The sequence below is a fragment of the Notechis scutatus genome, chromosome 5 (assembly GCF_049901735.1).
Source record: "Notechis scutatus isolate UNSWTSFEM ecotype Mainland chromosome 5, rNotScu1.2, whole genome shotgun sequence".
In the NCBI taxonomy this organism is placed as follows: Eukaryota; Metazoa; Chordata; class Lepidosauria; order Squamata; family Elapidae; genus Notechis; species Notechis scutatus.
Genome location: NC_142013.1, coordinates 70195274 through 70209123, shown reverse-complemented (window position 1 = coordinate 70209123; position 13850 = coordinate 70195274). Strand labels below are relative to the sequence as shown.

General features: G+C 36.1%; 1 protein-coding gene and 1 long non-coding RNA gene across 3 annotated transcripts in view; one reads left to right on the top strand and one right to left on the bottom strand.

Moving 5' to 3' along the window:
• The first annotated feature begins 557 nt into the window (after positions 1–557).
• LOC148130528 (uncharacterized) lies at positions 558–1499 on the top strand. The gene is made up of 2 exons (XR_015749857.1): positions 558–755; positions 1055–1499. It is a non-coding gene; the product is annotated as an uncharacterized LOC148130528 (long non-coding RNA).
• A 3603-nt stretch (positions 1500–5102) lies between these two features.
• The window catches only part of RS1 (retinoschisin 1), a 31205-nt gene continuing 22457 nt past the window's right edge, over positions 5103–13850 (bottom strand). For both annotated transcript variants that reach the window (XM_087966960.1, XM_087966961.1), the window contains 4 exons: positions 12024–12129; positions 10396–10537; positions 8840–9035; positions 5103–6947 (listed from right to left, as the gene is read on the bottom strand). In XM_087966960.1, the coding sequence (XP_087823086.1) occupies positions 6795–6947; positions 8840–9035; positions 10396–10537; positions 12024–12129 (597 nt within the window). In that variant the 3' untranslated portion in view covers positions 5103–6794. The remainder of the gene's footprint in view (positions 6948–8839; positions 9036–10395; positions 10538–12023; positions 12130–13850) is intronic.

The window sequence follows — 13850 nt, the reverse complement described above, 5'->3', positions numbered from 1 at the left end:
AAGAACACCGCCCGCTTCTTTCCGGCTGTTGCGTCTCTCAAATTGTTGGTTTCTAGAAACATTTGGAACCGATCCATATACGACTCCCAGTCTTCCTTTTCTGGGTCAAAAGGAGCGGGTGGTATAGCGCCACCTGACATCCTGCCGATGTAGATGCGCTCTCAGCCACGTGCTTCGGTTGGTGCTCTGTAGGGTTTATTCAGCTCTATTGTCTCCGCATCCCACCCTCGTCGCCAGTGTTAAGTTTGAGGCATGGGTTTAATGAACGGAGACCAGACTGTAAACCGTGAACTTCAGCTCTTTATTCACAAGCATAACAGAGACAAAACCCCCCGGCTAGCAGTCACTCTTTTATAGAGTAAGCTGCTATCCGGATAACCAATGGATAGTGTTATAGCGTTTGAATCTTGGCGCGGCCCGCCAACAGCCAGTCAGATTGCTCGGAATGAACCAATCATAACTTGCCATTATATGGGTCAATAGGACATGCAGGATTACGATCCTGCTAGGCAAATGAATCTTTATTAATTACATTTCTTTCGTTCACAACACTGCCAATGACGTTGATCGCAGTGTCGGCGTTGGGGAGAGGAAGTGCTGCCGTTTCACAACCTTGAAGCCCGACAATAGAGAGGAAAGCCCCACGGACTTGTCAGCTTTGGGGAGAGGAGGTGCTGTCGTTTCGCAGCCTCGGAGCCCAGCTTTACAAAAGAAAGCCTCCCAGACTTGTCAGCTTTGACACAGCGTTGACTCTGGTGCGGGCATGTTACGATGCTGGCTTTTAGGGAGGGTGTCGGCCGGGCCAGCTGTGAATGCGGATCTGGGGCGGATTGTTACTTGCTGTTTGTAATGTTAAGGGGAGGCATGCAGAAGGGAGGGGTGTAGGATTGAAGTAGGCATGGGTTAATTAGGCACGGGGTGGTGGCGTGGATAATTAGGTAATGGGAGGAGTAGGGAAGAAGCGGATGTTAGGTAATTAGGTAGGGGTGGATAAAACAGTGTTGGGAGTTAACCACTCTCAACACTGACTTTTCATGGACATCTGTTGTTGCAGCTCTTAGCCATGATTGGGAATACAGCAATAAACTCTACAATTTCAACTCTACAAGTGTGAGTAACATGGTTTATCGATTGAAGTATCCAGTTCTTGGCAGAGATCGACACATCCATTCATGGAACTTCTTCAGAACCTGGCCAGCTTGGGAATAAAGCCCAGAATCTATATCATCATCTTTAAAGAAGTCATTCCATCACAGATGAGCAGATCAAGGTTCCCAATAAAAATTACATGCAGTCAATAGCTACTTAGCATGGCAGATTAATTGCGTTTATCTGTAAACCACCTTTTCAGTAGGTATGTAAGAAACTGTTCACTAAATCTTTGCAAAATGCAAAACAAATAACAAAAAATAAAAATAATATAAATCAGCTCACCATTAAAAAGGACACTTTTCCAGCTACAAGAATCTAATATTCTAGATGATTTTGAACTCTGTATACTCAAGCAAAGCAAAATACCAAGAGAGCAAAGTAATAAGATAACGAATAGTAGTTCATTTTCAAAGTAAATATTTTTTATGTGGTTGCATCCATTTTTGAGTTTTAATTATAGAATGGGCAAAAATTTCATCAGACTATGGTAGGTGATAATACTGCTCGTCCACATCTCTGTTTTAAAGATCACAGTGTCCATCATATTGATCAAGTTGTCATTTATTGCTACATCTTTCTTTAGACCTGATGTTTTGAGGGTTATATTTTATCCATAACTGCTACTTTAATACTAGTAGGTTTTTAAAAAATTGCATTGGAATTTTAAATCTCTTACCCCCTCCAGATTTTATTAACTTAAGAAGTTTCATTTGCACTTTTTCAAGGCTAGAAATCAAGTTTCATTACTCCTATTGTCTTTTCTTACATTTTCCTTGTTTTAAACAAAGGAATTAGATATATGTTGGGATTCTTTAACAGGTTTATCATGCTGAGGAACTTCCCCCCATTGCTGATTGTTTTGATTTGCAACTTTCAATAACATCATTTATTTTTATTTATTGATATTATGCATATTTCAATTATTTCCACCTTACCTATGAAAAATACATTATGGTAAGTTGTTTAATCAGAAATGAGACCAAAAACTAAATTTCTAGAAGTTTTCTACATCTGTAGGGTTTTTTTTGTTGTTGTTAATTTTCAACATATTTTATTTCAAACTTCTTATAATGTCTTCATTTATGCTTCTGAAGCAAACTTGGTAAAGTAGGATATATTTTCTAGAAAATTAATTTCATTTGGGTGTAGATGAAATATATAATTCAGAGTAATTTTTAACAGCACTTCTTGACATTTTCTGCTCAGAGTGTTCTGTTCCTAGATTTCCTCTCACATATGCTGGTTTGCACTTTACAGCCTGCAGCTATTTTAGTCTCTTTCCTCAATAAAGCATCCCATCCCGTGCTCTTGAATCTATGAAGGAAACATTTTCAGGCAATGCTCAGAAAATGGGAATCTGTTGTTTGATATTGGCAAAGCAACCCTTGCATCTTGAAGAAACAACGAGAAGTATTGCTCCTATGTCTTGTATTGTGTATCCAATTAGGAATGGTCATCTTGCTTCAAACATAGGTGCAGCCTGAGTCTCAAGCAATTTACAATTTGTAACATGTTGTAATGACGAGGCAGTCGAGTTGTTTGATCATGAACAGCTGAATCATGATGATCTTTATTGGAGTCTAGTCTTATATTTATACACATTTTTAATTATCCTCCATCATTGGTTAACTTTTGTTACTGCTTAACTTTCATTACTGTTTAGCACAGTAATTAATACAATTAATTATCTCTAGTTAAAGTCTAACATAGGTTTACTTCCTCTCCCTAATCCTCTAGATTAGTGACTTTGTTTGCCTGAGTTGTATTTGCTTGGAAACATTCTTTATCTGAGGTTTGCCATCTGAGATTGGAATATTCCTGCAATTACAACTCTACAGTAACAGTTATTTATATAGGATTAAGGAACCATGGTGATGCCATGATTAGAATGTAGTATTGCAGGATACTTCTGCCTACTGCCAGCAGTTCAATCTTGACTGGCTCAAAGTTGACTCAGCCTTCCATCCTTCCAAGGTTGGTAAAATGAGGACCCAGATTGTTGGGGGTGATATGCTGACTATGTAAATTGCTTAGAGAGGGCACTATGAAGCAGTACGTAAGTCTAAGTGCTATTGCTATTGTTATTGCTATTTTTCTATAACGTAATAGCTTTTCTTAATTTTAATGAAAGCACTATAAATGATAACATCATAATAGCTGCAAAAAAACCCACACATTTGTATAAAATACTATGTTAGGAAAATAAATAATGGGAAATTTTTGAATCAGTGATTAAGGATACATTGTTCCAGTCACAAAATATGGGGTGTGGAGCTTGGCAGCCAAATTAAATACAAATAGTCCTTGACTTATGACCACAATTGAGTCCAAGATTTCTGTTTCTAAGCAAGGTAATTGAGTTTTGCCCCATTTTACAACTACTCTTGATTACAGTTGTTAAATAATCTCTACAGTTACTAAGTGAATGGTTTCCCTGTTGACTTTGCTTGTCAGAAGATCGCAAAAGGTGATCACATGATCCGGGGACATTGCAACCTTCATAAATACATGCCAGTTGCCAAGTGTCCTAATTTTGAAGAAATGACCCTAGGAATCCTGCAACAGTCATTAATGTGAAAAACAGTCATCAGTCATTTTTTTCAGTGCCATTGTAACTTCAAACAGCCATTAAACAAATGACTGTAAGCTGAGGATTACCTGTATCCGTAAATTCATTCAATAACTATCAGAATTGTTTTCAAAAAATCTGTTTTATATAAAATACTAAGTTTAGGAAAGTAAATAATGAGAAATTTTTGAATTGGTGGTGATTGATTACATTGTTCCAGTCACAAAACTTGGGGGGGGCGGGGGAGGTCTTAGCAGCCAAATTAAGTGCTTGTAATTTAATCAATAACTACTGGAAACATTAATGAAAACTTTTGCTGATTAGACATTCATATTTCTTCAAAATCCACACAGGTTTACATCTATTGAGCTTTGATGTTCAAGCTATCAGACAAGCATGACTGCCCACAATTCAGGCATTTACAGAGGTCTGAATCCAGTCCACAAAGTAGACCAAATAATCTGCTTACTGGACAAATGCATATGGGCTCCATATATTTAACAGGGCAAAATTAATTCACAAACAAGAAAGGGGGTATCTTCAATTATCCAATAAAATAACTTGTAAAGCATACAAAACTGAACTCAGATATTGTTGTATCCTTACAATCTATTGTTTCACTTTCACACAAATTTACAGTAGAACCTAGCTGAAAAATGCCAATGTGCAACATACAAACCATAACTTCAGTGTGAAGCAAAATATTCCTGCAATTCACCTTTCCTGGAAATTGAAAATAGAAAGAAGTGTGTCAGTGTTCCAAGTAATGCACCCATAGAAAACAAAACTCTGAGGCAGGCAGGTTCCTCAAATAACAGTTTATTGGATACTTCATATTGGCACAACTGGTGTAAGCTGACTCTGGCGTTTCCAGCAGCTTTCACCTAATTAAAAGTAAAGATTTCCCCCTTCCCACCAAGTCATTGGTCACGCTGTCCAATCCAGGTGCTGGCTGGTTGCTGAGTTACTTGCTCCTCCTCTGGCTAGCCATCTGTGAGAATGTCCTTGATTCCCACAGGAAAACTTTATTGTTTTTGCTACAAAACCCCATCTAACTATTTCCCCCCCTCCCACTGTTGTGTGGCAACCCTTGAAACCTCCAAGATGGCTTCAGCCAAGTTCACTTCAGGGTTGACAATGTGTGTGTGTGTCTGTGTGATTTGGTCTATAAAAAAATCCTAACATAATTATGGTGATAACCATGGAGACATGATTGTTGATTTAAAGTATAGCTATTTGAAACAGTAATAAAAACTGTAGAGAGAAAAATTAGAATTACTTTTATTTAAATCTAGATTGCTTCCATAGTGAATTATAAAAAAAAGTAAATCCACTGTAAATTCATGGCTAATCCAACATAAAAAAGAACATCAGCTCAGTATAATTTGCTTTGTCTTTATTAACCAATAGCTTTAAATTGAATGATCTTACAATTGAAAGTTCAATAATTATGACTAATAATTACTATTAATTGTTTAAATACCTTTGTACATCTACGTAACATTTATTTAATCAAAATCCTATAGGATAATTATTTTATATGCTTACAATGTCACTCACTGAATTTGCTACATAAAAACAAATCTAGATGCATAATATTAGATTTGTAAATTGAAATGTCTAAAAAGCTAAAGAAAATTATAGTAATTATTGACATTAGTTATATGACATGATGATTCATATGATACTGACATAATATCTAGTTCATTAGCAGCCAGAATATTCATTTACTACTAGAAGAATATCACACTTCTACCAATATTTTATGGAATCTAGGACATTCTAGTCATACTTAATACAAACCTAAAAATAAGTATAACACAGTATAAAGATTAAAATACCAATAATAAATTATAAGTAATGTTTTCCTATTATCTGACTGAACTTAAATGAATATACAATATAGAATTTAAGAAGCTTAGGTCCATATTCTATAGCATTCCTTTAACTGTTGAAAGAGATCCAGAAGGGAATTTCTTCATGTGTGTGTGTGTGTGCATGCGTGTATGTGTATTTATTGGCTTTTCTCTTAAAATTAAAATTGATTTCAACAGATTGTTTTGATAAGAAAAATGTTCAGAGAAGGAAAATGCAATCTTTAGGGAAAGGTTAACACAAGAAATAAATGATCTTCACTTGATTGGTTTATCCAATCATAGAAATAAGACTCTCCAAACAGTATGATTTTTTTACTGTAGGAATTTCTGGGAAGAGTTCTTCCTTGGGCAACAAGTGGCCATATAAAGTGAAAATATCAGAATTTGTAAAACGTACACATTTAAAGATTCCCAGGTTAGGAAAACTATACAGGTAGTCCTCATATAGTGAGTACCTCATTTACCAACCATTCACAGTGGGGAAAAATTCTTAAAAATAACTTTTATGACCAATCCTCATATTTACAACCTTTGCAGGTCTGTAAAGCAAAGGAAAGCTGAAGCAAAATCATAGGAGCAGTTTTGGTTTCCCTTAATTACAGTTTTGAATAATGATTGAGTTGCCAGTTCCAGTTGTTATCACTAAAGGAGAAGTACTGGCAATATAGCATGGCAATAAAATGCTACCACAGTTCCTCACATAAGAATGGAATGATGACCTACATCAGTCAGTCTCATTTTTGTTCCTCTATTTTTGAGAAATGGTAACATAATGGGGAATATCTTCAGAGAATGCACACTAAAGTTCTGAAGAACATATGTTGTCTAATGTCTACCAGAACCTACAAAAGCATTGCAGTCATCTTTGGTTAACTTGCAATAAATCTATATTTCTTTTTGTAGAAGCCATTTTTAATGTGCACTGAAACTTATGGCTTCCCTTTTACTGAGGTGTAAGATCCTGGATTAAAAAATGTAATACAGATTCCAATTTATTCCATCTTGATTTATTTTATTAATATACAGTATTCTGTTAACTTCCTGAAGCTGCAGAGATTATAAGTCACAGGAGGTATTGGATAAGGTGTATAATTTTAATAGACACTGAACTCATAGTCAGTGAATGTATTTGTTGTATTAATTATATTGTTATATCTTCTTTAAAAAACCTGTTTCTTCCCAGATGACTCTGAAGTTTAAACACATTTATTCATGCACTCCAGCAGCTCCATCCTGATAGCAATGCGCACATGCCAGCCAAGGGGTATCAACCGTATGTAACGAGAAACAATGGGTGGACGCAAAAGGTTCTGCACAGATGATGATCTGTCTGAATTTCCATAGAAAATCTAGAGAAAATGAAGTAGGAGAGCAAGGGGAAAAAGAGAGTTTAAGACTTGACATTCTTCTAATTTTGCACCCAACAATTTGGAAACAATTTTACTGTCTTAAATGACTGAGAAAAACCTAACTCTCTATGACTAAAATATGATTATATACTGTATTAGTACTGTACTCAGCATCTCCCCTCATCCCTTGTATGGCTTGTTAATTTTTTTTTTAAAAAAAAATCCTCATATAAAGGTCATAAGTGACTGACATTGTGCTTGGGTTAAAATATTTCACGAATGAAGGCAAATATACATGTCCCAGGATAATGTTGCAGGATCCAATCTGGGTTGGTCACCAGAACCAGAGGTTTTGTCTTCTGAGTTTTTGGACTAATGCTGAAGCCCATCCTCAGGGAACTTCTCTCTAGCAGAGTATGCTCCTTGGGCTATTCTGTGTGTGTCATTTATATGGTGTATGTGGCTTTTTAGATGTTGATTGGGGTGCTGATGACTGGCTATTAAGTCATTGGCTGTTATTTGCCTGTGCTGCCAAGCCCTCGCCTCCTAAGTACTTGATCAGCTGGTGATAAATCAGCACTCCTGTTGATTGACAAGGGGCCTGTTTCTCAGGCTTCAATCATTTCCCTGCTTGTTTTTGTATCAACTCATCCAACAATCTTAGTAACTGCAAAATTGAATGTATGTCCTTATTCATTGCAATGTGAGGCTACCAATGAGTTCAGGTCTCCTTGTCTGACCCCTCAGTTGTGTTCTTGTATTCTGGTGATTATCTCCCACTCACCCCCATGTCTTTATAAAACACACACAGAACAGCCCAAAGCACACACTCTGCTAGAGGGAAGTTCCCTGAAAAGTCCAAAAGCTAGGAAGACAAAATCTCTGCTTCTGGTGAATGACCCAGATTGGATCCTAAAATATTTCACTTAACTCCATATTATTACATGGCCTCACCCCTAGCACCTGTCAAGTTTTTAAAGCTATTTTCAAATACAGGTTAAGTGCTCTTCTAGAAGTGCACTAAACCTGTCTTCAAGCTCCTTTTGAATACCTGCCAGCTGTTGCTAGATTATTTTAAATGCAATTTAGTAATCTTCTGAAAGAGTACTAAACTTGTATTCAAAAGGAGCCCACATTGCATAGTATGGGGGAATTTCCTCATTCTCCAATATGCAGCTAGTACTCACCCATCCCACTCTGCGCCTGCCACTTTTTAGTCAAACTGGTTCCTCTTTCCAAACCAGTTGGCGATAGATACAAGATGGGCATTTTCTTGGAGGCCTGGCAAATGTGGGGCAGGAGGAAGTAAAATTTGAATGGCCTGGAAGGGCAATGACCAGAGATTGGATAGGAGAATGCATATCTGCATCAGCTTTTGGAGGCCAACAGTTGTTGGTTGAATATTGACTAAATGGTTGATGAAGATTGCACTCATAATAAAACTTCCATATCTTTAAATACTTAACTACTTTAAGGATGATTTAAGGCTGATTCAAGTATTGGTTGAGAGTGAGATGAAGACAACAACATGAAGACACAGCAGGAAAAAGACCATGCTCTTACCATAGTTAAGTATACACTGGGAAAACCCCTAAGTGATTTTAGTTAATGGCAACACATGAGATAACATTGATAAAATTAAGAGATAGAAAGGAGCGAATATAGGCATACAGCTGATAATCTAGGGTGTTCAGAAGAACACTGTTTTTATACATGTATATCCCTGATTTGGTCAGTTGTCCAAAATGGTATAGTAATTGTAGTCTCAAATTTAACTCAATGGAATGGATTGAATGGCATTCTCGATATACCTTGAAGCTAAAATATATCCTATTGGAATAGATACAAATACTGGGACTTCGTCAGAAAAGGGGAAGGGATCTTATACTGACCCGATTGTTTCCTGTTTGGTCCTTGTAATAAACCCAGTTCAGATTCTCATCAGTCCTGTACTGTACACTATATTTTGTCATCCATTCATCTGCATCACATCTTCCCTGTGTCATTATTCCTGAAATAACTTTAATTTTCTTCAAGTCAATCTGCAGCCACTGGTTTGTATCTTGGTATTTGGAGAGCCAGGCACACCTAGAAGAGTTATGGAAGGAAGGCACTGATGGTCAAGTACATATCTTTATAAGGCATACATTTTGACTCAGCATCCATAAATAACTCATCTTTAGAGGATAAGTCAAGAGATGAATCTGAAGCCAGCAAATGGCTAGAACCTGGATCAAAATAGGCAGAAAAAAATGAGGTCCAATGATCCAGATAATGATCCTGATAAAGACACCTCCAAACCACTCACTACAGGGTGGAGCTCTTGGAGTCAGCCATTGCATTTGATCGCTGAATGTTTGGAAGCTTCATGCTAGCTTTCCTGAATCCTGGAAAAAATATTTCATGTAAATAATTACTTTCCTTCATCCTCTGACCATTTGTTGTCCCATTGAAGCTACAAGTTTCAACTGCCTTGCATACTCAGATGCTTTTTTGTGAATAGGATATATTTAACAGTAAATGAGAAAATTCATCACATGATGCTATGAAAACTGAGGTACTTCTGAAACACATCCTTTGAGGGCAGTTTTGAGAGAGCTATATGATGGATTTTGCTCCCTATTTCTGGGTTGTGCTGTTATTTGAATGATAAATTTATTTCTAGCAAACTTTGGGAATATCCTTGCCCTCTATGTCTGATTAGATTCAGTTTCCTGTTCTGTAAAGTACATAACTTGATCATGATTTTCAAAACTAACTTACTTGGTAGGTTCACAAATCAGCAAGCTTATGACTTATAAATCTCAGTGACTAAGTTCAAATAAAATGCCATATAAGAAAATCACATTAACCTTGATTACATTTTATGAAATAGTCTCAAATTTAAAAGTACTGTATTTATCAGGTGCAAATGTCACTGGCCCAGTTAATCTCTTATGAAGAGTTCTTGAGAACTCTTGCACGCTGTTTCATAAACCTTCATATGGCCTAACAAAGTTACCATTTCAATATAGATTTTGATTTTAGTTCCCCCTGTTCCTGCTTCATAAGCAGCCAAGCTGCTATGATTATTTTTTCATTATTCATATAATGGAATAAAGAAAAAAATGTCAGGAAAAGGAGGAATATCTCAAGGATAAAGAAAGAGCTTGAAAAACAAGTTATCACAACATGATTCAGCACAACACAAAATCTTATTTAATGCAACATTTTGTTCTGACAGTAGCTATCTAAATACCTCTCAGAAGCTCACAATGACAAAAACAGTAACCTCCACACATTTTTCCCAGAAACTGTTAATGGAAGTAAATATTTATTGTTCTGGGATCATAAATATACATTTTAAAAGTCATTGTTAGCCTCAATATATTAAGTAACAAAGGTTTAGAGGTTAAAATGTATTTTGTATAGTTTATTGGTAGAAAACATGTCTTGTAATGAAGTTTACCCAAATCCTTGTCCGTTAAGTCGGGCCTTGTTTGCAGTCCATGAAGCATACCACCCAGTGTACTGCTCTGGATTAGAACAGCTTATCTGATCTGGAGTGACAGCTGCTGATTCAAAACCAAGAGGCTTATGATAGGGGCACTCTGTAAAAGAAGACATGGAGAGGAATCAGTGCAGTTTTGAGTCTTGGAGTCAAAAAGTTTAATTTCTGCTGCATCCATCTCCAGAAAGTGCTACACTTAGTTTTATTAATAGGATGAGATATTGAAAAATGATTGTTTTATTTCTTATTTTCTTTTGGATTTGGGGAAGTTTGGGGATTTAATTCTGCACACTTTCAGTCAAGGAAGTAGGAGTTGTATCATTAGAAAATCACCCATAGTACTATAAACCAGTATTTTCAAGTAGGACACTTACAGCTGCACATGAGTACAATTTGCTATTTTGTCTTGAAAGGATATAGACTGGCAAAGTCTATAAAATCTAGAATTTTATATAAGGTGGTATTTTAGTTCAATCCAGAGGTGGTATTCAGCAGGTTCTGTTCAGTTCTGGAGAACCAGTAGCAGAAATTTTGAGTAGTTCGGAGGACCGGCAAATAGCACCTCTGACTGGAGATTTTATCCTTCCCCTGCCACGCCCACCAAGCCACGCCCACAGAACTGGTAGTAAAAAAAAATTGAATCCCACCACTGGTTCAATCATTTGACAACTGGGAAGAAAATCCAGGAATTGTACATTCTAAATCCAAAGTCTTTACAGATGAACCACTATCAACTTACACTTCTTGTTTAATTTACAGAATTAATATTAATAGAATTTCAATGTATATTCCCTCTCATTTCACAAGAGCTCCTGTACTGGATGTAACATTCTAGTTTTCTGTTTTGTCTTTTTTTTTTTTTTTTACTGCATCCCCTGTTTGAATATTATACCTACAATTGTGGTGGTTTCTTAGTGGAGGCATTATCTGAAGCCATCTGGATGATAGATTGCACAAAATTTGCAACAACCATATGTATAGAAGTATTAAAACAAGACGGACTAAAATGAGTTAAAACACCTCCAATGTGGCAGGCTACAATGTTTGCAAGCAAAGCAAATTTAATTTTAGTAACACTAATCTTTAGATAACTCAGCTATAATATACTTAAGAGGTAGCCTTCCATTGTAGAAAATTGCAGTAGACTAAAAGAATTATCGAACAGATGTCTGGGGACTTTCAAATCAAGTACATTTATTATTTAATGCTGCTACTATTTACTTTAAAAGTCATTTAAGTGTGAGAAGGATTTTCTCTTATTAAGCTTTTTTCCCTATACTACAGCTTCTTTTGGTTTTGAGTTATTCTTATATATAATTGACACTTTAAGAATCCCCACTGCATTTAATGGAGGAAATATTTTGCAAATAGTGAAGTTAAAGAAGTATAATTAGTTTAAGGTTATATTTGCATTTGCTATGGGTCTTTGGGAATGTGCAGCTTGACCCAATCTAACCAATAATATAAGTCACGTAAATTTTTCAAGAAGATCCTGATTGATAATTATGGGTACTGTATCCCAATATGAACAATATTAAACCAAATAGGCTGATTTTGAGTTGTAATAATAAACAGATGATACTTACCTGGCATGCAGTCTAGACTGTCTGTTTCAATGGACCACACTGAGTTTGGATTTCTTTGACAATCACATTTACAGGCTTTGCTATGCCAGTGCTCTAGATTGTCATCCTAAGATAGTGCAGAATAATGTATCAACTTTGCATGTAAGAGAATAAGCAAATTCTTTCTTACTTCCTAAATTCCCATTGGACTATATCAACTCTGCTCAAATGGCAACTTTCAGTTGTATAATCAAAAACATTTGGGGAGTACAAGTTTGCATAGGGTAGCATTGCACTCTTCATATTGATCAATGCCATTTATTGCTATTGCACACAGAGAGAATCATACTTGAGTACAACAGAGAGAATATGGGGCATTCTAAGTCCTGGTCAAGCCAAAAGGATGATCAATTCAACTTAGAGTATATTTTATTCTTGTTTCACATCTCAGTTGAGCCAAGAACTCATTAAACTGCTTTAGTTGAGCAGTACAGTATACTATACCTTAGTATAATAAAAAGGAAAGGATGGTTGTAAAAATAGCTGAAATCACAAATATATACACTTGAGAGAAAGAGAGACAGCTAAACAGACAGACAACGGTAGGTGTACATGATCTTGGGAGACAGGGTGAAGAGACACAGCAAAGAAATGGAATGGGGGAATTTGCTGCAGCCAACTCACCACAACGGTCAACTTGCCACTGTCAATTCACCACAGCCAACTCATCACAGCCAACTTTCCGAGGGACAACTCACCATGGCCAACTCACCACAGGACAACTCGCTGTGGGACAATTCAACAATTCAATTTAATTTTTTAAAATAATTAAAACATTATTTTAATTTTTGCCATTCATGTTTCATTTTGTCCCTCCTTTAGCATTCTTTCTTTAATGATTCTATTCCATTATTTCTTTGATATTAGTGTAACTCTTGTTCCATGGCAAGTTGGTTGTGGCAATTTGGCTATAGTGAGTTGTCATAGACCCACCAAGAAAATGGTCAGATAGCAACAGTAATAGCACTTAGATTTATATACTACTTCATAGTGAATTACAGCCCTCTCTAAGCAGTTTTACAGAATCAGCAGATTGCCCCCAACAATCTGGGTCTTCATTTTACTGACCTTGGAAGGATGGAAGGCTGAGTCAACCTTCAGATAAAACAAATGGTACATTATTTGCCATACCAGTTTAGTGAACTCTATATCTAATTATGTATTATATTATGTATGTGTTTGCATCTCTGTCAGTGTATGTGTTCAAGTGTTAAATTTTATATTAAATAATTTAGATTATTTAGATTATTATTAGCAGAGCTGTGTTACGAGTCAACCATGACATGCTGTCTGCTTAACATCTAACTTTGTGCTGCTTTCATTTTGTTCAAAAATGGTTAATTAAAAAAAAAACTTGAGGTAGTAAAATTCACAGTAGTGCAAAAACCATAGACATGCTTAATTTTTTCATTTATTTGTTATCTAACTTACTACAGTATTAATCTAATGTGGCCAGTCAGAGTACTGAGAAGCTTATACAGTTAGTCCCTGTTTAGCAACAGTTTAGTAACTATTCATAGGTATGATGGCAATAAAGAACTTTATTGTTAATTTACTTTACTAACTTTACCACCAATTCTTGCATTTGCAACCTTCACAGGTCTGTAAAACAAAGGATAAACATGCAGGGTCACTTAGCAACTGTTATTCTTAAAGATGGAATTGCCAGACCCAGCTGTGGTTGCTAAATGAGAAATACCCAAATTTGAAACAAAAAGTTTATCTGAATTAGTAAAGCAGTCAGAGGGTTGCTAAAATTGGAGATCTCCAAACACTTTCCCCTTATTC